This window comes from Priapulus caudatus, unplaced genomic scaffold (assembly GCF_000485595.1).
Source record: "Priapulus caudatus unplaced genomic scaffold, Priapulus_caudatus-5.0.1 Scaffold220, whole genome shotgun sequence".
Classification (NCBI taxonomy): Eukaryota; Metazoa; Priapulida; class Priapulimorpha; order Priapulimorphida; family Priapulidae; genus Priapulus; species Priapulus caudatus.
Window position 1 is genome coordinate 49259 of NW_014577281.1, and position 20641 is coordinate 69899.

Consider the following 20641-nt stretch of genomic DNA (forward strand, 5'->3'; position numbering starts at 1 on the left):
GAGGAGGGGGAGAAGGGAGAAGCTGGTGAAGGAGGAGGGGGAGAAGCTGGTGGAGAAGGAGGAGGGGGAGAAGGGAGAAGCTGGTGAAGGAGGAGGGGGAGAAGCTGGTGGAGAAGGAGGAGGGGGAGAAGGGAGAAGCTGGTGGAGAAGGAGGGGAGAAGCTGGTGGAGAAGGAGGAGGGGGAGAAGGGAGAAGCTGGTGGAGAAGGAGGGGAGAAGCTGGTGGAGAAGGAGGAGGGAGAGAAGGGAGAAGCTGGTGGAGAAGTAGGAGGGGGAGAACCTGGTGGAGAAGGAGAAAGGGGAGAAGGAGAGGGAGAATGGAGCTGGTGGAGGAGGGGGAGAAGGGAGAAGTTGGTGGAGGAGAAGGGAGAAGCTGGTGGAGGAGGAGGAGGAGAAGAGAGAAGCTGGTGGAGAAGGAGGAGGGGGAGAAGCTGGTGGAGAAGGAAGGAAAGAAGCTGGTGGAGAAGGGAGAACCTTCTCCCCCTCCTCCTCCTCTACCACTTTCTCCCCTTCCTCCTCCACCAGCTTCTCCCTTCTCCCCTTCTCCCCTTCCTCCTCCACCAGCTTCTCCCTTCTCCCCTTCCTCCTTCTCCACCAGATTACGAAATATGAGCTCACTGCGCTTACTACTTGCGCCAGCTATAACGCGACGTACGTACATTCCAAAACTACGTGTGAACGCTGTTTAAGTCAAGGTCACGCTATACGCGTATCGTACGGAGTCCGTAAGATACGCGTTCGAAACTGGGTTTTACGGTACGTGTTACCAAGGGCTGACGCCTTAGACGCCTAAGGGCTGACGCAAGAACAAGAGAAAAACAAAAGAACATGCGTGCATGCACACTTATGAGTGTTCAGTTTCGGGCGAGCGTCCAAATACGCCGGTACACCGGCGAATTTGGATGCTCGTAGTAGAATACTGCGCATATTGCGCATGCGCTGTGTGCGCCCTTGCAAAACAAGAGGCGCCTGCGCGCATGCGCACTTAGGAGCGTCCAGTTTCGGGCGAGCGTCCAAATACGCCGGTACAGGCCTACAGTACAGGAACTGAGGAACATTTTCACAACGGCGGTGCGCCGTAGTGCCTCCTATGTAGAAGAAACCCAGTTTAAAATTTTTATCTGTACTACTTACTAGTCTTGTTTCTGCACAACGGCGTGCGTGCACAGGCACAGACACTTGGAGCGTTTCAATAAAATGCTAAATAAACATGTCGTCGTGGGCGGCTGTGATCTAAACACAAGCAAGTAAGGGAGCAGCCATACTGGCGTATATAAAACATGGATAAATATTTATGGTAACAAAGTTTATAAGCTAACATGTCCTGTAGATATTTAGATTTCTATTATAGTTATTAAACAAATTACTGGAGACTCAGAAAAAGGTTAATTGAAAAACCTTGATGCCACTGGAACAACCACAATTTCCCGTAATGACGAGTGAAATTATTCGTTTTTTACTTTGTCGTTGGGCGGCGCTAGTGGCGCTCATGCCTAAACCATCATCATGGCTCATGCCTAAATGTTGTGCTTCTTTATTCTATATTTTTGTTAAATATACAAATATCATTTTGTTAACATTATTCACGTGTGGAGAACACGTACTCAGGAGTACTCTGGTATGAAATTTATAAGTTGTAAGATGACAGAACCTTTAGAGAGTATTTAAAATGTGCAAAATAATAATACTATTAATTATTATTAACGCGTGCTATCCTTACTGGATAGTAGAGGACCGTTATTTTGTTCTTACTTACGTCTATACATATGCAAAAGCGCGCAGAAAGGCAGCCAATAATTGTCTTACAATCGGCATGGGAACTACCTTGAATATTGTGTACTGTTTTGCTGACTAATCAACATTAATTTACGCGTCTGCTATTTGCAAGCCCAGATAGTTATCTTGGGCTTGTTTTAAGGACAGAAATAGGGAATATAATTGCTAGTAACAATGATGGCGTTTAATACGCGAGTACCGGGATATTTATAGCTTGAATGGCACTTTAGTTTGAAAATTCGGTCAGATATTGTTAGAATTAGAACTATCGATATGAGTCTGTACTTACATAAATGGTGATAATGCCTCAAAAGTTGTCTGTTTTTGCCATATATCTTAATATAGGTGGAATTTCATTCCTGTGAGCGTGTTGTGTTTCTCATGACGGGCTATCTATTAGTATAGTGTAGTACTTGTAAACTACCCGACCACACAGGTTTCTAACCTAGCAAAGACGTTCTTGAGTATACTGTGTAGTTACTGTATTTACTATATGTAGCTAGTAAGGACTATAGTATACTCTAGTACTATAGCCGAGGTAGCTCCGGCTATCGCCTATATGCATGTATCTGCGAGCTTTCTATTACTAGAGCTAAGTCTAGTAGTTTTCCCATGCATATGCGGCTTCCAGTTACTGTGCCAGAAACGTCATATCAGTGAGGTTTTTGGCTAATCAGATGTTGGCATTCAGTGGCCTAAACGTAATACGGAGGAAATTGCTCGAATTCAATTCGAACACGCGTACTTTGACAAGGTGAATCTTGCTGATAAGTTAGCATATTCGAGGTCTATATAAAGTGTGTAACCGTTGTATTTTTGAAATCTATCAGGTAAGTTTACGGTGTGAAATATCTTAATTAATTAAAATCGATAAGTTGTCATCGTTTCACTCTCGTCAATTCGATAAGAAATATGAGTGTCAAGTCTTCGTTTTTTCTAGTAATCTTGGATAGCCCCGCTTAAGTATTCATTTTATAAGCTATTATGTGGAAAGTCGTGCCTAGGATCAGCTGTATACAAAACAGTATTTCCTCCATTAGTCGTTAGAATATGCTGATGCGTAGTATGAACAATTGGTGAGTGGTGGCGAAATTAACGTGATACTGGGTAAGTAACTGTTATCTGTCGGATCAGTGGATTTGATATTGCATAGCAGTCGTGTTAATTGTAAGTACAGTCTAGATGTATCATTATAAGTAGTGATTCTGCCTTTTGCTTAAATCTAACTAGTTCGTTTCTAGTAGCATTGGGCTTGGCGATATCCGTTTTTTTTCCAGTATTGTGTTCAGAATTTGGACGAGCACGCAAATGTTCTCAAATGTCCAAGTTATCTTTAATCAAAGAGGTGTTCATGAGTACCAGCGTGTGGCGCTTGCCGCTCTAGATTGATGTAGTTACGTGTGTTTGTCAGCATGCATGTGCAATTGATGTACGGACCCGATTGTTTCATTGTTTGACTTATTGTGTTGTCGCGAATCGACTGTCCGTGTGGAGCATGAGCTCCCTACTATAAGTTCGTATAAATGATGACTTCGCGTCTTATTCGTAATTTTCGGTAAGTCGTCAAATGCTGGTCGAACGTTAACTTATGAGTTTTTCTTTGTACTGACACTTCGAGGAACGTCACGGTCTTATTTTTTTTCCATACAGGTCCGTGTGGAAGTCTCTGTTGTGCTGCATTATGTAGGCTCAGAAAACTATTTAAAATCTATCTTTGATAAATCGCCTACTATGCCTATTTTTATCTGTGGGACTTTATTTGGGGGATTGGTAAGCAAAGCACTATTTGCTTTAATAATTTTGCGTGATATCCAATTTTTCGATCTTTGTTTATGTATTAGTGTGAGCCTTAACTGAAGTGGAAAACGTTCTGTATTTAAGTGTAAAACCTCTGGAGTTATTAACACAGTTATTAAATGATAATCTTCCCAGTAAATTAGTCAGATTTCGAAACGTATATAATCGACTCACGAGTTCATCCCTGTCCCCATGTCACTGTGCTAAGGCACGTTATTCATCTAGGATGAATTTAGCAAAGCTATAAGCCATGTAATGGGTTGTTAGCAAAAGTGCCAATTTGAATTATGTTACGATGAATTATGTATTTGCATGTTGCAGCTTTCAATCAAAATAAAAAAAAAAACAAAAAAAAAAAATCATTCTCTTGGATGAGTTTTACTATCCTAATTCCCATGGCAAATTAATCAACTAACTACTGCTTATTGTCTTTCAAGTATAAAAACTCAAAACATCTTTTCTCTGTCGGAGAAATATTTTTTTACGCTTTTTATTAAAAATTGATAAAATGAAGCTTAACATTAGGCAGAATAGACTATACCTTTCAGTAAAAGTTAAGATAGTTTTATAAACTACCATTATTAGAAACTAAATGGTAAACGCCATGTCATATATCGTTACATTATTACAGAAATGTAACTAAACTTTAGATGATTTGACTGTACCAGAAACAAGTGAGATCATAATTTTGTATAGCATTGTTTATCAAAAGCATAGTGTAATGCTGATCTATTTGCAGAATGAAGACTAATGGTTAACACACACATTTCAAACTATTTCTATTTCAAACCACAATTTCGCAATCATTCGTTGCAATACTATGAGACACAACAGTCGCGCACGATCATCGGACCAAATGCCCATCTAGACTGCCCAACATTTTTTGACATTTTAAATTTTCACTTCGGCTAGTGTCTAATACGTAACGACCGTTTCGGAGGCATGAAACTAAACTAACCGCTCTTTTCTCTGAGCTTTGGTCTATGTTCAAACTATACAGGACAATTATTTTTAATGCTAAACATAACGAAATATATTTAATTCCGAACATAAACAAAAGTTACAGAACAAACAAATGAATACGGAACAAATAAATGCAGAAACAAATAAAATTCAAAGAAATACAGAAAGCAGAGGAAAATAAAAACACCTTATGGGGTTCGAACACGGTACCTAACTATCACGAAGCGAACGCTCTACCGTTGAGCCACTGCAACCAACTTGAAGATTAGAGCTATATACCAGCCCTAACCCTATAACCCTAACCCTAACCCTAACCCTAACCCTAACCCAAACCCTAACCCTAACAATAATCCTAACCCTAACCCTAACCCTATCCCTAATTCTAAAATAAAATAAAATTAGCCAAAAATAATAATAAATGAAATAGTGACAAAATTAGCCAATCAGAGAAGAGAGCCGGTTGTTTAGTTTTCAGGATACCGAAACCGGATCCGGTTGTTTAGACACTTCCTTATTATTACTATTATTAATAGTAATAATAATTAACATTGGTCATTACTCTCCCCCTTTGGTTCAAGGATAGAGAACATGGGTCCCAATAAAACCAATGTCATTTACATCAATATAAATATAATATTATATCAATATAATAGGTTTAAGGGTTATTGTTAGGGTTAGGTTTAGGGTAAACGTTTAATCTTCAAGAGAGCAATACCCGTACAAAAGGTGGGGCCCAAGGATAACCCTGCAGTACCCTGGGGGAAATAGACCCTATGAGCCAAATTAGTGACCCTGTCACAGTGGCACCATGACCACATTACTTTACATAGTAGTTTTATTTGAAAAACGTGTGACTATAGTCTATATTTACTCTTTCTGTAGTTTTATAGTTTATAAATTGTTACTATCTATAAGGCACCAATTTTACATGGAAAATGCAGAATCACTATATTACCATTGGAGATTATTTAAATGATTAATAATTTGCATATTTCATTTGCAGTCATCACATCGGAAAGAGTGATGGAAGTTGAGGAGTCTGTCAGTGAGAGCAGTGTGAGTGAGACTAAATCCATGGTGTACAGCCCCATTTTTCTTCACCCTTCTGAATTTGATAACTTGGTTCAAGTTGTGGATGCTCACAATGATCTCCCGGAGAAGCAAGTAGTCACAATGGTGATGGATTCAAGCAGTAATGGCCTAAATAGGTACGGTTAGTTGGGGAAGTGAATGCATGGTCGACTGATAACTTGATTACAGGCAGTTGTAAATACTTCATAATATACTTGCATTGAATTGGAGTGGTTAATTTATATCGTTGAAAAATTAGTAGAACAAGAGTGTGATTAATGATCATAGATGTAACTGTATCAGAGAATGTCATCATACAACGTTCCTCGCTCCAGTATCTGATAGACTTTATGGCTACCGTAGTACGTGTTGTGTCCCATTAAATTATGTAAATTAATACCTATTAGCTATGTGCATATATGTTATACATTGTGTTTTTTTAAACAGTGACTCACAAGCAGGGTTCTTCTGTTATCTCCCGGCATGTGGAAGAGAATTTAGCAGCATGAGTGTCAGTGAAAGTCATTACAATCTCTGTCACAGACACGTGTGTGAGCACTGTAAGCGAGTATTCCCAACGAGTCAGCTGCTAGAGATCCACGTACTTGAATGGCATGATGTACTGTTTAATGTTCTCACAATGAAGCAAGACATGGTGAGAATAATTTTGCAATGTTTAGGTAATAAAATATCTCTATACCACAATCATTATCATCGCTGACGCCATCATCAAAATTAGGGCCACTATTTTCGTTTAGTATGCCTCACTGATGCACGTTGGTCAGGGTGCCCTCAGAGTATTCATGAATGGTCCACTTAAGGTTAACTAGGCAGGGCTCGACTTTAACGGTGGCCCGGGTGCCAATGGCCACCTGAAACGGCGTCGGGCCACCTGAAACTGTCGGGTTGGTGGCCCGGCTGGCCACCAATAAAAATAAGGCCGTGGCTACGCGTCCGGACATCCATCTCACACAGAGATCTTGCGACACGTACACACATGATTGCGTAAGGGGATGCTCTGCTGATTGCCGAGTGTGTGTGTACGTGTGTGTGTGTGCATATGCGTGTGCGCGTGTGTACGTGTGTGTGTGCGTGTGCGTGTGCGTGTGCCCGTGTGCGCGCGTGTGTACGTGTGGTTTACTGGAAGCAGATTCTGAGAATGTGAATCGCAACAAAGAAACAATGCTTTAACTTGCCTCAATCAACACCAGTAAGTGGCACGTGCAATCCATTCGTATCCCATCACTGTGTGGGTCATTGCGCAATTCATTTCTCACGAGTTCAAGAAAAGTGCGTACATACCATCGCAGAGTGTATGTATAGAAGAGGGTGTTAGGGATGATACACTGTGCGACAGAAGGGTGTGGGGGAGGTGTAAGGGATAATACACTGTGAGAGACAGGGAGGGTTAGGATTGATACAACTGTAGAGACAGGGAGGGGTGTAGGGATGAATACCTGTAGAGCAGGGGAAGGGTGTAGGGGGCGAGGGGTTAGTGATGATACACTGTAGAGACAGGAGGGTTCAGGGGGAGGTTGTAGGAAATACACTGTCAGCAGACAGGGTACAGGTCTCCGCGGACTGATAGCTAAACTGTAAGACGCACCAGGCGACGCGCGTGTAGGCTGTTTGTAGGGATGACCCACACTGTAGACACAGAAAAGGGTGTAAGGAGGCGAGGGTTCGTAGGCGATGATATCATGGCTGTAAGCCATCAGGGAGGGCGCGTAGCGGGTCGATGGTTAGGCTACGCTGTAGAGCGACCCGAGAAAGGTGTAGGGAGGGTGTAGGGAGGTTGGATTTAACGACCGCTAGACAGGGAGGGTGTATGGCGAAGGTTAAGGAATTCGTCAGACACTGATACGAGACAGGATGTCGTAGGAGGGAGGACGGCGGTAGTAGGATGACACACACTGTATAGACACGGAGAGTGGTGTAGGGATGAGTACACTACACCGAGACAGGGAGAGGGGTAAGGGGGAGGGGCGTCACAGGAGATAGCACTGTAGAGATAGGGAGGCGTGTAGGGGGAGGTGTAGGAAATGATCACCATTCTGTAAGAGCAGCGGGTGTAGGGGGACGACAGTGTAGGGAGAAACTATACACTGTAGAAGCCAGAGAGTGTAGGGTAAGGTTATGGGATGAACATCTGTCGAGACGAGAGGTGTAGGGGAGCTCAGGTTAGGCCTAGATAACACTGTAAGGAGACAAGAAAAGGGTGAGGGGGACGAGTCTAGGGGATGATCACTGAGAGGACACGAAGGTGTAGGGGGGAGGGTTAGGGATGAACTACACAGTATTGCAGACAAGGGAGGTAGGATGATACCTGTAGAGACTCAGAGAGGGTGTAGGCACTGTCGGAGGAAGGTGCCACAAGATGAAAACATCTTCCGTAAAGACTAAGAGGGTGTAGGGGGGAGGGGTGTAGGGATGGTACACTGTAGAGACAGAGAGGGTGTAGGGTGTAGGGGGGAGGGGTGTAGGGATGGTACACTGTAGAGACAGAGAGGGTGTAGGGTGTAGGGGGGAGGGGTGTAGGGATGTGCAAAATAGACCAGCAGCTGAGCCAGACTCTGATGGATCTGACCCCATGTCAGAAATTGATTCTGATTCATCAGAAGGTTCAGATGACAGTCACACTGACATTGAATGATTGAAGGACAGTTTTGATTGACATCTTAATGACATGAGTTCTGCTACTTAATAAAGATACTGGCAGAGGATTTGAAAGCTTTTTAATATTTGGAAACTTATTTAACTCAGCCAGGGTTTTGTTCTTTCTTTGTTGTTGTCGTAATCTAGTTATGTTTATGCGATTATTTGCCAAAACACATTACCCATAGTCAGGATACAAATAAACTATTTAATAAATGTAGCAACCGGGCCACCTGAAAATCCATTTGGCCACCTGAATCTCATACTCAAGTGGCCCGGCCGGCCACCTGAAATAAAAGTTAAGGGCAAGCCCTGCTAGGCTAAATCTCTACTGAAAATTTTACTGAAACGTTTGCTTGATAAATTCTCTTCTCCAACCAATCTCATCATGATAACTCATGCCTCTCAGCATGATAACTCATGCCAGCCAGTTCATTCATTTTTTATTGACTTCAAAGATCTAATTTTTCTCTAAGGTTTGACTCTTATAACACAATGACAAAGAGACACTTTATCAAATTTTAGGTTAAAACTGTAAACATAAAGAATTTAATATAGTAAAAACAATCAGTTGTGTGTGAGATCAGCCTTAGTGATTCAGCATTCATACGTAATGCTATATTTTTGTAAAAATGCTTCATTCTTTCAAATTGTCTTAAATTTAAAAAATAACACGTTGAGCCTGGTACTTTGTGCAAAAATTTCCTACAGGATCCTTTTGATACTTCCCATAACCCGATATGAGTTTTAAACATATGCTTACGTATAGCAAGTTCATGATAATGGGCGCTCGGCTCTTTCTACGTCGTTATGTGCACCTAGTTAATGTGTAAAGATTACCATTTACATTTCATTTTCAGTTCCAGTGTATAGTGGAAGGTTGCTCAATTGTCTTTAAGGACTCGGAACAGCGATGGTCGCATGTGACGGCGTATCACATCTATCCAACAGATTTCAGGTTCTTCAGGTCTTCATCTGCAAAGACACAGTGAGTAAAACCTCAGCATTATCTCCCATAATGCCTCTAAGTTAAACGTCAAAATCTTTTTCCATACTCTACTTGTTATAAACATTGTGGTTCAGAGTAACTACCGTTGGTTTTCAGAAAACCTCAGGTGGGAAAGAAACAGCAAGGAGTAGCAATGGAATGTGACACAAAGAATGAAAGAATGAAAGAAGGAGATGCAACATTTGTTGACAACAGAGCTTTGCAAAGGTCAGTATCTCCATTTGTGTAAATATCTCCACATATAAACTGTGTAGTTTGAACCACATTCCTGTTAATAGAGATTCCTGGAAAAATCCGTATTAAAATGCTAGGTCAAAACATCACTGTTAAAAACAAAATATGATCCATGCCGCTTCCATACATACATACTCTCAACTCATAGAGTGTCAGCTTACTCAATTCACTACTACGTGGCCTATGTAACTATTATCATATATTCTCCATGCTATCAATTGTCTACAGGAATGATAGCATGTTAGATCGTTCTAATTAACAAGACTTATTTACTACACTAAATTTAACATAATTAACAAGACTTATTTACTACACTAAATTAAACAATGTGTTATCTCACAAAAGGGAGTTTTAATTTGTGCATGTTATTGCATTCTTGGTGCATGTAGGTTTCCAAAGAAAATTTCCTTCGGGCATGGGATTGGACGAGGGTTCCAACACACCAATATGCAGAAAAAGAAGAAGAAGGGAAAACAATGGCATGCGGCAGCCAAAGATGAGAGCATGGACTCTACTGTAAATTTAGAGAACATAAAGTTGACAGACCTAGCCTCTGCATTAGATGACAAATGAATTGTTTATTTTTGTACTCATCATTGTTTACAAACTGACCGTGTAGCATTTTGTAAATAGTTAACCTGGAAAAGTACACATGCATGACTTAACCACTAACAGGAACAGTCCTGTTTATAATAATACACTTGGAGTAAGTAAATAAATTTTACATGATTCATCATCATAAAAACATCATCTAAACATCTTGATCATTATAAAAACAGTGTAAACTCATGGCTTATGGTAATTGCTAATCTGGTAATGGTACATAGTTACTAACTTACTATATATTATTATAAGTATCTATTGTTATAACTGCTGCAACCATCTTAAATAATATGCTATGAGGATGGCCATAAAATGATTGTAGTAGTAACATTTGCAACACATTTTATTCTGTGTTCGACATTGCGTGAGTATACAATTGATTTGTAAACTACATGTCTGATGTCTCCTACTGTGTATTCTGTCTGCCTTACTGGATCCAAGTGGTATTTCATCTGTGTAACTGTATATTTATCATAAAAATGTAATGTTATACACGAAAGATCCTCGTGGAGGATATGGCGTGCATAAGAAGATGAATGGACACGTACCTATTGTATTTTCTAATGTTAATATCATTGACTAGTCACTAGTGCAACCATGTGATGTGCTGGAGTGTATATAAACTGAAAATTGTCTTCTACATTGCTTAATTAAATGATTGAATGGAAATAGCATTTTTATCATTTTATGTATCGCCTACTACACATTAAGCAGAAATACAAATTAAAAAGTGAATAAGTAAAATAAACACGAATAGTTCAGTGCACCTGGCTTTCTAGATAAGTATACTTTGAACAAATAAAAATGTAGATAGGAATATGTATATATTAACGATTTAGGCTGATATATCGTGTTTCGGAGATTTGTCTCGTGTAGCAGCGTTTATGCCACCACTAGGTGGCAGTACTACATCAAATGGCTCACGTTTTACGGGTGTTGCTCACTGATCTCTATAATATAATCGAGATTATATTATAGAGATCAGTGGTGTTGCTATCCCCCGGGCGTGGAGGGAGGTCACGTGATAACGTTGACGATGACGTTCAAAAAGTTAACCCTAACGGTAACCCTCACTCCAACACCGCCAACACTAATCCTCACACTAAATATATATGTGTCGCCGCGCTATATATAGGCAGTGTTATCCACAAAAATTAATCTATGGTGTGGGGACAGATATCATGATGCAAAAATCCTAACCCTAACCCTAACCCTAACCCTAACCCTAACACTATCACTAACCCTTAAAATTAATAATTAAAAATTAACCCTAACCCTAACCCTAACCCTAACCCTAACCCTGACCCTAACCCTAATCCTAACACTATCCTAACACTAGTGCTGCCACGTTGCGGTCACCTCCCTCCACGCCCGGGGGATAGCATTACCCACGTTTTACGTGCAGGATTTATCTCTAAGACAAGAAGATGACGTCATTGGCCCTATTGGTAAATATTCAATGACGCGCCAGCGCGGATTGGAGATTGCATTACGATAGGACTAACCGCGTACCTTATTATACGGTCAGGGGTGCACCCGCATATTCTACTGCGTGCATATGTCCACAAACCCCTGGAGAAATAACCTGTTTTTTATAGAACGGTACGTACGTACGTACGTACGTACCGTGTAAACTACCGCACCTGTCGTTTATAATGATGTCGACATGCATGTTCCTTAATATATCCCCCCCAGGTGTTCAAATATCTAGTAATATTTATGGCATGACCATTATAGATAAATAGCGATATACCACGTGCAGGTTTAGTATATAGTTGTAGTTCTCGATTTCAGTGCCACAGCTAACCACGAGCGTCATGAAGTTGCATTTCGCAGTTGCGTGTGCGATACTTGTAGCAGGTACGTATTCTAAAGTTTTACGTAGACTAATAATTTGGATATGCGTTCAAAGAAAGTTATCGTATATGCGTATGTCATTTATATAGCCAATTCACAGCTAAACCCGTTAACTCATATGTAGGCCTAGAGCTCAAGTTAATTCTTAGCATGGCCCCCACCAATAGGATTATAAAAACAACAAGCTTTATGGATGGTTTTATAAATATATGAACTTTCGCGTGTAATGAATCGCTATATATATAATATAACTGATTTAACTATATGTGTGTTCCTCTAATTGTCTCACTAGTGCTTGGGAAGGAGGGAAAGAGCGCGTGTAGGCGGGGATGTCCGAGGAATTATGCCCCAGTGTGTGGGAGCAATGGCCGCACCTATAACAACGAATGTGAACTAGAGATGGACAGTTGTGAAAGGAAAACTATCATAAAAATGGTAAATATATATATATATTTATTTATATTATATATATATATTTATATATATATATATATATTTATATTATATAATATATATATAATATATTCCATTAATTGATGATGGATAATCGGTTATAATATAAGTGAAATAGTCTCTAATAACGTGGGAAACCGTATGCGTGAATAGTCATACCTTTAAACCCACATACCACGTAAGTCTATGGTAGGCACTCATATTTGGTTGCTTTTCAAATTCATAGCGTTAGCCAAACGTTAACTAAACGTGTCACTTATATCCGCGCGTCTGTTTATCGTTGTATGTTGTTTAGACATTGTAACTAAACCAACGCTGTTATTATATTTACATGTATTTAGCTTGCTGTTATAAACTTCCTTAAAACGGCCGTAGCCATTGACATTTCATGTTTTCATATTTAGGCGTTTTTGGTGTTGTGGAGACGTAACCTAATGTGAATGAAATCCGTACTGATGTGATGCAACGAACGGTATTGCGCGTTTAATACAGGTACGCGCGGGACCATGCGAGGAAAAGGTTGAAGAGATAAAGAAGAAACAGCCAAGAATGGCGCTGAAGGACACCTCAGAGGAGCCCGTGTGTAAAACGAGTCCGATGTGTACGCGGGAATACAAACCAGTGTGCGGCACTGACGGCAAAAACTATGGAAACGAGTGCATGCTGTGTATGCAGCGTGTCAAGATGGCTGGTCTTAGGATAGCCAGACGAGGTGAGAAATCTACTCTGTCGACCGTTGTTATGAGCGGCGCGTCATTGCCTGTAAAAATGTAATCACTAATAGCACTTTGAGGTAAAATCAAGCGAGGGAATTGACTGTCCGTCAAAACCAAAGTAATACGAATTAAAGTGGTATATACCTATTTTCTCTGAAGAACCTGCATGCTGCCTTTGTAACACGCATATAATCTTAATTGTATACGATATATATGTAAGATAGGAATATTGTTATATATATGCCATTTATTTAACGTGTCCGTGAGATAATATTCATGGTTGTTTTTCTGTTGTTGCTTATCTAGGAAAATGCGTTCTTTCTGTCTGCTGGTGCTCGCAATATAAAACCGATTTCTTTGGCAGGTGAATGTGCTAAAAAGCAAAATGATGGGGAGGAGGAGCCGATCTGCTCAGAAGCTGCACTGAAGGGAATTTGCCCGAGAAATATTGATCCGGTATACCTATACGCGGCACATTTGTATAGGCTAGTTAGTAAATATACATAGTGCACGTGTGTGTACGCATGTGTGGGACAGTATGCATGTGCGTGCTGCACCCATGTGTGCGGTTGTAAATTATCAACAACAAAAAAACGTTCCGAGGTGAAGAGAACGCTATAATAATTCACTGTAGGTGAGAATAAAAAATTGTCGGCGAAACATTAAATTTTCACAGCATTTCAGCTCTGGCCAGATCAACGCGTGCTAGGAAGTATATAATTGACTGCATATGTCTATCTAACTGCATGTGTGACAAATCCCTATAACCCGCTAGCTAAACTGTGCGTGTCACATCGGATTCGCAGGTGTGTGGAACCGATGGCGTAACATACGACAATGAATGCGGACTCTGCTACGCGTGGGCGTTGAAACAAGAAAACAGTTCTGATGTGAAACTTGCCATACGGCGAAGAGGTACGAAGACGCCTGCCAGACGGTCTTTATCTATAATGTCCGCTCGTGTTGTTTATATTAGATGAGACATCACTGATTACGAATCAACTTCTGTTCGCTCGCATGCGTATGCGTCCTTACCATGATAAGATATAGGCCTAAACGTGTTTGTTTGAATATGTATATTGTTATCGCCCCTCGTGTGAAACAGCCTGATGTCACCGTAAGCACAAGTACACCAAAGCTAATATTAGGTTAGACACGTTAATTCTCTCTAAATTAATATTGTTCTTTTGCAGGGAAGTGTTAGATGCCACGAAGAAAGATCTGTTGTATCATGGTGAAGTTCGATATGGATCCTTAAAACCCGATAAAACGTTTAGGATGATCTTGGCTAAATTGATCTGATTTGCATAACAAATGTCATTGAAATATTGAAATGAATTTAGCAAGTACATTAATTTTCGATTAATTAAAAAATTATTTAATTGGCCAGTTTATACATGGATTTCGCTAACGCTGCTAAGGCTGGTATTTTAATTAATTATTAAATCTTTAAGCTGAAGAATTGCATCAACCCCATTTGTATGGTATATCTATCAAGTAAATAAATAAATATAATAGCGAATATAAAGCATGTTAAACTAATAGTAAAGGTACATGCGAACGTTTCATACAAACTTTCGCATCCAAACAATTAAATACACGTTTGACTAGTGGATTTTTGTTATTTAATTTTCTTTGTGCCCTACTCGTATTTACGTAGACACTGGTTTAATTATTACCGAGCTATACTCCCGCGCCTGTGAAGTTACAACATTCACGCTATACAGTATACATTCATACTTTCCTGACGTCTCTCATACCCAGCAACGTGATAATCAGCAGAGAACTTTATTTCACATACTATATATATTCGGTATGCTATCTAGAGAGACATGATACAAGATTGCGTGGCACAGCTTTGCTGTGGATCCTGAACGCTGCGCGCGGATGAGACGCGCAGTTCCGCGGGATATGCGCACGCGACCGCGGGGATGCTTAAGTATGAAGCGCTGTCCGCAGTGGAGACGTGCGCCAAATTCGAGGCCCGGCGCACGTCTCCACAGCGGTCAGCGGGTGGTCTGTAGTTGTAGAAGATAACAATGAAGACTTTGTTCTAAATAAGAACTATCGGCGGCTAAATAAGAGCAATATACACACCTTTCAATTTCTTGACTAGTCAGTCAAAGGGCTTGTTGGTGGTCCATTATGCAGAGCTTCCAATTGAAATGGCCCATGAAATTGTCAAGTGGAATTGTGTTTTTCGGAACCCCAAAGAAAATGTTTCTCTCTTACATGCACCCCCTCCCTGATCAATCACGCATTCAGGCGTCAACAATAACAGAGATGAAATTGTGTTGAGTTTGTGACTCTTGACGCACGTGCATTGACGTACAAGACTGTTGAAAGCACAGGCACTTAGAACGTCTCAATAAAAATAAATATTCACACAATTTTTCACAATGATCGACCGCCTGTGTGCAAAATAGGTGAACGTATGTGAAACATACGGTTAGTACTTACTGTGACATATCCGTGACTAACTGACACCACAAAATTGGTAAAATGTTCCATGCACCTTAAGAAATGCTGAGAAATTACGAAGTTATCATCACAGAACTCCCGAACACCGTACGTCACAAAGCTATATGTAAAGAAACATGCGTGTTGCGAGGTGCCTGCCTCCGATATCTATTTCGAGGCCCGCTAAGCCAAGCATAAAGCGCGCGGGCAAGACGTCACACACACAGCTACGTTCACATTGGCTAAAACAATCGAGTAGCGCGGTTAGGAATTATTGGAATTATTTAATTTGAAGAAAAACTTCAATGTTCAATGAATGACGCACTCGTTCACTTCCGAAAGCAAGTGAAAATGCCGAAAATTTTCCACTTCGATGCGAAATGCATCGGCCGGGCATTTCATTATTTACGAAAAGTAAACAGGCTGGCGAAAGACAGTAGGTACAGTAACTGGTCACGTCGGTGACGCCCCATTTATGTCCATCAACGAAGAAGGCGGGGCTTATTCTGATTACGGAGATGCGAAAATGCAACAGAAGGACGTAGCGCAGTGCGCTAAACAGCGTGTTATTTTCGTATTTGTGGCAAACTCTATCGTAGGAAACCGTTCTAACATAGCAGAATGGTTATGAAGTTCCTGAGATCGGCGATTTGGTGGTCCAATGGGTCCCCATCTTTAAAAATATCAAAGTCTGGTGCGGCGTAGGCTGTGATTGGAAGACACAACGTGTCAATCCTCGGCGCGCCTCGGCATCATGGCCGCATCACGTCTAAGTGTGTATAGCTGTTTAAATACCCCCCCCCTCCCGAGTGGTAGCAGTGATCTGACTAATTAGGAGTTATATTTGACTTAATACGTACTAAAGGTCGCTTTTAGTAAATAATCGTCATGTGGAAATAGGATATGATACGTAATCCCATTGACATGCAGATCAGTTGGGAAAAATCGTTGTGGCCACTGGCCACCACCATGTTGAGTGGTCGCTCGATGTGCCGCTAGGCGTCACCTTGATGTGACGTCTTGTCGATGTGATATGCTATACTAGGAGCCAGCCATAAGTCCTATATTTGCCTTAGCAAGTATAACTAACTACGTTCCCAACCCCCAAATTTTCCGCGTATGTGTGCATAGGTGGGCGCGTATGTGTGCATAGGTGCGCGCGTATGTGTGTGAACACCAGAAAGGAATCTAATATTACCTTATCTTTAATGAGCTTTTGTACAGTAGTAGGCTAAATATGTCTATATCGCATCGCAGAATTTAGTTACCCGCGTGGAGATAATTTCAGAATCTTATGTATGTAGATAAATCGGAGTTGACTGCTGTAAGTCCGTGCGCGAATTCTATAAGATACGCCTTACAGACCGACGCACACGTTACTTGCTTGCATTATATTTCTCATGACTAAACGTTTCGATGTTGTCGGGTCTCCTACATACAATATAAATAACGTAATAACGATACTAATATAAGCGAATATATGTATGCTTGCAATGTTATTTTATTTGTAAATGCTACTCGATATCAGCAATTACCATCTGAAGATGAGTATACCCCATCACACTGATTTGTTACTAAAGATGTCTATAATAGAAAAATGGTTTATAATGTATACAGTAATTTAACATCTAGCAGAGCTAGTATATGTACAGGCGTCCGTTTTATCTCGTATACATACATAATGTTGATGCGATGCAGGAGATGGAGCGTTTTATTACGATACGCAATATACCAACACATGTCAGACGGGATGTAAGAGATCGAGCTACGGCTTAATGTGTAGATACATAGGGTTTATATGAGCTTGAATTCAAGGCGCTCTCTATCAACACTGCGTATGTAAGGGAGGCGGAATATCTGAACGACTGGATTATTTGGGTTAGTGACTTTATAAAAATAACTAATTACAACTGATGCGTTCTCAAGTATACGAATCTACAGACCATGTACAACATCCTGAGAATTATTTAGTAAGAATAATATACATAAACGCACTCATAGAAATCTTAACCAATAGGGTGCCAATTGCATAGGTGTGATTCACCGGAATTACTTAATTAATGAGGCTTTCTAATAAAGAATATATATAATATCAAGAGCTAATAATACCTCCATTAGGTATTATTAGCTCTTGATAATATACAGGGCCGTAGGCTGAGCAAATTCCTAGGGGCGGGGGCAAAATTTCATGACTCAACTGTGTAATGATGAGCGACGGGCGCAGCTCTTGATCGACGTCCATAGTGTGGTAGGGCTGAGTCTGAGACAAGGCTTTCACAGATAAGTGACCAAAAAATCACGTTAGGGTTATTTACGATTATTAGCTAAGCTTATTTTTTAAATTTTGCTCCAAAATCTAGGAAGGTGGGCAGCTGCCCCCCTTTCCTCCACAGGCTACGGCCCTGATATATTATATATATATATATATATATATATATGTGTGTGTGTGTGTGTGTGTGTGTGTGTGTGTGTGTGTGTGTGTGTGTGCGTGCGTGCGTGCGTCCGTGCGTGTGTGTGTGTGTGCGTGCGCGTGTGTGGTATTGTCAACAAGAAATCAAGTACTATTTCTATGTGCCCTAAGTTTCTCTATGTGCTATCCAAGACTGGTATGCTATAGGCGTATACGTGTGTGTCTCTGTGTAGATATGGCAATCGGCTGGTGACATTCAACCACGGTGTCCACGGCTTCCCCCACGGAATCCGCCACGGGATCCGCCACGGTATCCGCCACGGTGTCCGCCACGGTAGCCTCCACGGTATCCGCCTCCACGGTATCCGCCTCCACGGTATCCGCCACGGTATCCTCCACGGTATCCGCCACGGTATCCTCCACGGAAGCCTCTGCCGTAGCCCCCGTAGCCCCCGTAGCGACGGTAGCCGCCGTAGCCCCCGTAGCCTCCGTAGCCGCCGTAACCTCCGTAGCCTCCGTAGCCGCCGTAACCTCCGTAGCCCCCGTAGCCGCCGTAACCTCCGTAGCCTATACCCCCACTGCAATGTACACCGAATATTTAATTCGTATGAAAACATCTAGACTCGCGGATAGAAAACAAAACTGTTTACTACAATTTACGTGCGATTGTCACTGAATATCTGCGAGATCTATCTAAAATAGATACAATTTTTTTTAACATATTATGCGGTTCAACTATCAATATGGATAAGTACAGGTACTCACAGGAAAGGGTATCCACCGTAGCTAGAGTAGCTATAGCCATAGCTCGGGTAGTTGTTATACCGATTGCAGTAATACGAGGACACAAGTCTTCCGTAAATGTAGCATGGCCGGCTGTACAGGCCTGTGGTGGCGTAGACGTATGACGTACTGGCGAATGAGATCGCCTATAAAAGAATCACATTAATTTAAAATAGTTGTCTTTGTGATCAGAGTCAGATGAAAGCGCATGGACCAGATAGGATTACGTTTATGAACTGCATACTGAACATCGTTAATTAAAGTAGTCACTGTGATATTGAATCTGTAAAATATGCGCCGTTATTCACGAAATATATTTATACAACTGGTTCAGCAGTAGGCTGCTTCATTTTGCCATCACGAGCTAAAAATAATGGGCATAATGGGTGACATGATCTTATGATCTATGCATAGATTTTGCGCTTCTTATAGTCCTTGTAGAACTGCATCACGCCTTAAAAAATTAAATATACTAACATATTGACGATGAGTAGATATTTCCTTATATTTATAATAAATTCATGAAGACGACTCTTAAATTTCGTATGATGATAACATTTATTTTGATATTTAAATATTACTTTCGATATTTATTGACAAATGCTAACGCAATGATTATACATCGTATGTAACTATCGTATTATAGCAGTTTCCGCTTGGGTATACTCACACAGGAGAGTGCTAGCAACGCGAGCAATACGCTTGTCTTCATTTTCTGAAAAATAATGAGCAAGTGCTAATGTGTGTTGTCATTGCTCTCACAAGTTATTAAACGGTGCTGTTACTATAAAACTGCTAATAATACTATATACTACTAAATAGTGACAATCAACAATATTGACGTTTTTTGGTTGCGTTATATTACGTTATCGCATAGTACCTATATTGAACTATATGCAATTTCATCTGGGTTTTGAGAATTTTAACATCTTTAAAATCACCGTGATTATTATATAAAACCTTTCTCTAAACCGAATATTTCTTCCACGCTATCCATAATATTTATTTTGCCAGTAGCTCATTTATGGATCAACTTCAGAGCGGCATCAGTGAAATGGGTTAGTAAGAGGTAAACACCAGCACATTATTTGATTTATAACTGCAAGGTTGGCAAAAATCATAGTTAGTAGCCAAAACTATGCAAAAACTATGTGCGATATAGCGCAGCACATTAAGCAGTACAATAAATTTCACTTTCGCTCCTGCCGTAATGATGCAGGGAGAGAGCTGATAGAGAGATGCCTGATGATACAGAGATAGAAGGAGAGTTAGTGATGAAGAGATGCAGCATCGCAGGGAGGGACTTCTGGCGTCTACTTTTGCTTATTAGTCAACCCGTGCAGGTTGTATTTAGTCTAGCCGGCGTAGGTTGTGTTTGGAATGCACCCCGAGGAGGTAGCAACCACGAAGCTGGGCGTTACTTGCAACCTTGGAATAGTTCTAGTCTAAGCACAGCCATCTGCAACTATATGACAGGCGGTACAACTAGTTATTACCAGAGCGACAACGTTTCTCATTAACAGTCCGAAAACGTTTTACGACACTAATTTAAACAACAACGATCAGGTGACTGTTCCAGCGACCTTCGGGAGCGCAGTGGTATTGTTAGCACGTCTCTGTGATCCGTCAACCATCATCACAACATCCAAAAGTCGGGACGTACATAATCCAAACCTACATATATACCTAACTACGTATAGTGCTATCTGTTATGGTATATATTAATATTTATCTAAACAACGAAGTCAGGGCACCTGCACTTTCTTACCAATAAGAAGGTACTGTGCCCTAGCCATATTAAAATGCATAGTAAATTAAATGTGATGACAAGCCATCACAGATATGCGACAATATA

General features: G+C 40.8%; 4 protein-coding genes across 10 annotated transcripts in view; 2 read left to right on the forward strand and 2 right to left on the reverse strand.

Moving 5' to 3' along the window:
- Positions 1-1439, reverse strand: part of LOC106807523 (FAST kinase domain-containing protein 5-like) — a 9541-nt gene extending 8102 nt beyond the window's left edge. For 3 of the 5 annotated variants that reach the window (XM_014809885.1, XM_014809884.1, XM_014809881.1), the window contains exon 1: positions 1134-1262. The gene's annotated coding sequence lies outside the window, so the exon portion shown is untranslated. Of the gene's footprint in view, positions 1-1126; positions 1263-1397 lie in introns of those variants that run through there. The other 2 variants (XM_014809883.1, XM_014809882.1) reach the window with 2 other exon arrangements.
- A 54-nt stretch (positions 1440-1493) lies between these two features.
- LOC106807524 (zinc finger protein 511-like) lies at positions 1494-10855 on the forward strand. Its single transcript, XM_014809886.1, has 6 exons — positions 1494-1617; positions 5539-5743; positions 6054-6261; positions 9122-9249; positions 9367-9477; positions 9894-10855. Exons 2-6 carry the CDS (start codon positions 5559-5561, stop codon positions 10075-10077), a joined length of 816 nt encoding a protein of 271 aa, XP_014665372.1. The 5' UTR covers positions 1494-1617; positions 5539-5558; the 3' UTR covers positions 10078-10855.
- On the forward strand, positions 4837-14746 carry LOC106807525 (ovomucoid-like). 3 transcript variants are annotated; one of them, XM_014809889.1, is made up of 7 exons: positions 11872-11967; positions 12257-12399; positions 12910-13015; positions 13082-13129; positions 13498-13589; positions 13940-14048; positions 14327-14746. In XM_014809889.1, the coding sequence occupies exons 1-7, from the start codon at positions 11925-11927 to the stop codon at positions 14335-14337; spliced, it is 552 nt and encodes a 183-aa protein (XP_014665375.1). In that variant the 5' UTR covers positions 11872-11924; the 3' UTR covers positions 14338-14746. The 3 variants fall into 3 exon arrangements, with proteins under 3 accessions (XP_014665376.1, XP_014665375.1, XP_014665374.1); XM_014809890.1 differs by lacking the exon at positions 11872-11967 and adding an exon at positions 4837-4852 and having other exon boundaries at positions 12342-12399; positions 12910-13129; XM_014809888.1 differs by having other exon boundaries at positions 12910-13129.
- Positions 14747-18182: 3436 nt separating this feature from the next.
- Positions 18183-20641, reverse strand: part of LOC106807530 (cold and drought-regulated protein CORA-like) — a 4360-nt gene continuing 1901 nt past the window's right edge. The window contains exons 3-5 of the mRNA XM_014809897.1: positions 19457-19501; positions 18769-18932; positions 18183-18581 (exon numbers count right to left, since the gene is read on the reverse strand). Coding sequence (XP_014665383.1) covers positions 18260-18581; positions 18769-18932; positions 19457-19501 — 531 coding nt within the window. The 3' untranslated portion in view covers positions 18183-18259. The remainder of the gene's footprint in view (positions 18582-18768; positions 18933-19456; positions 19502-20641) is intronic.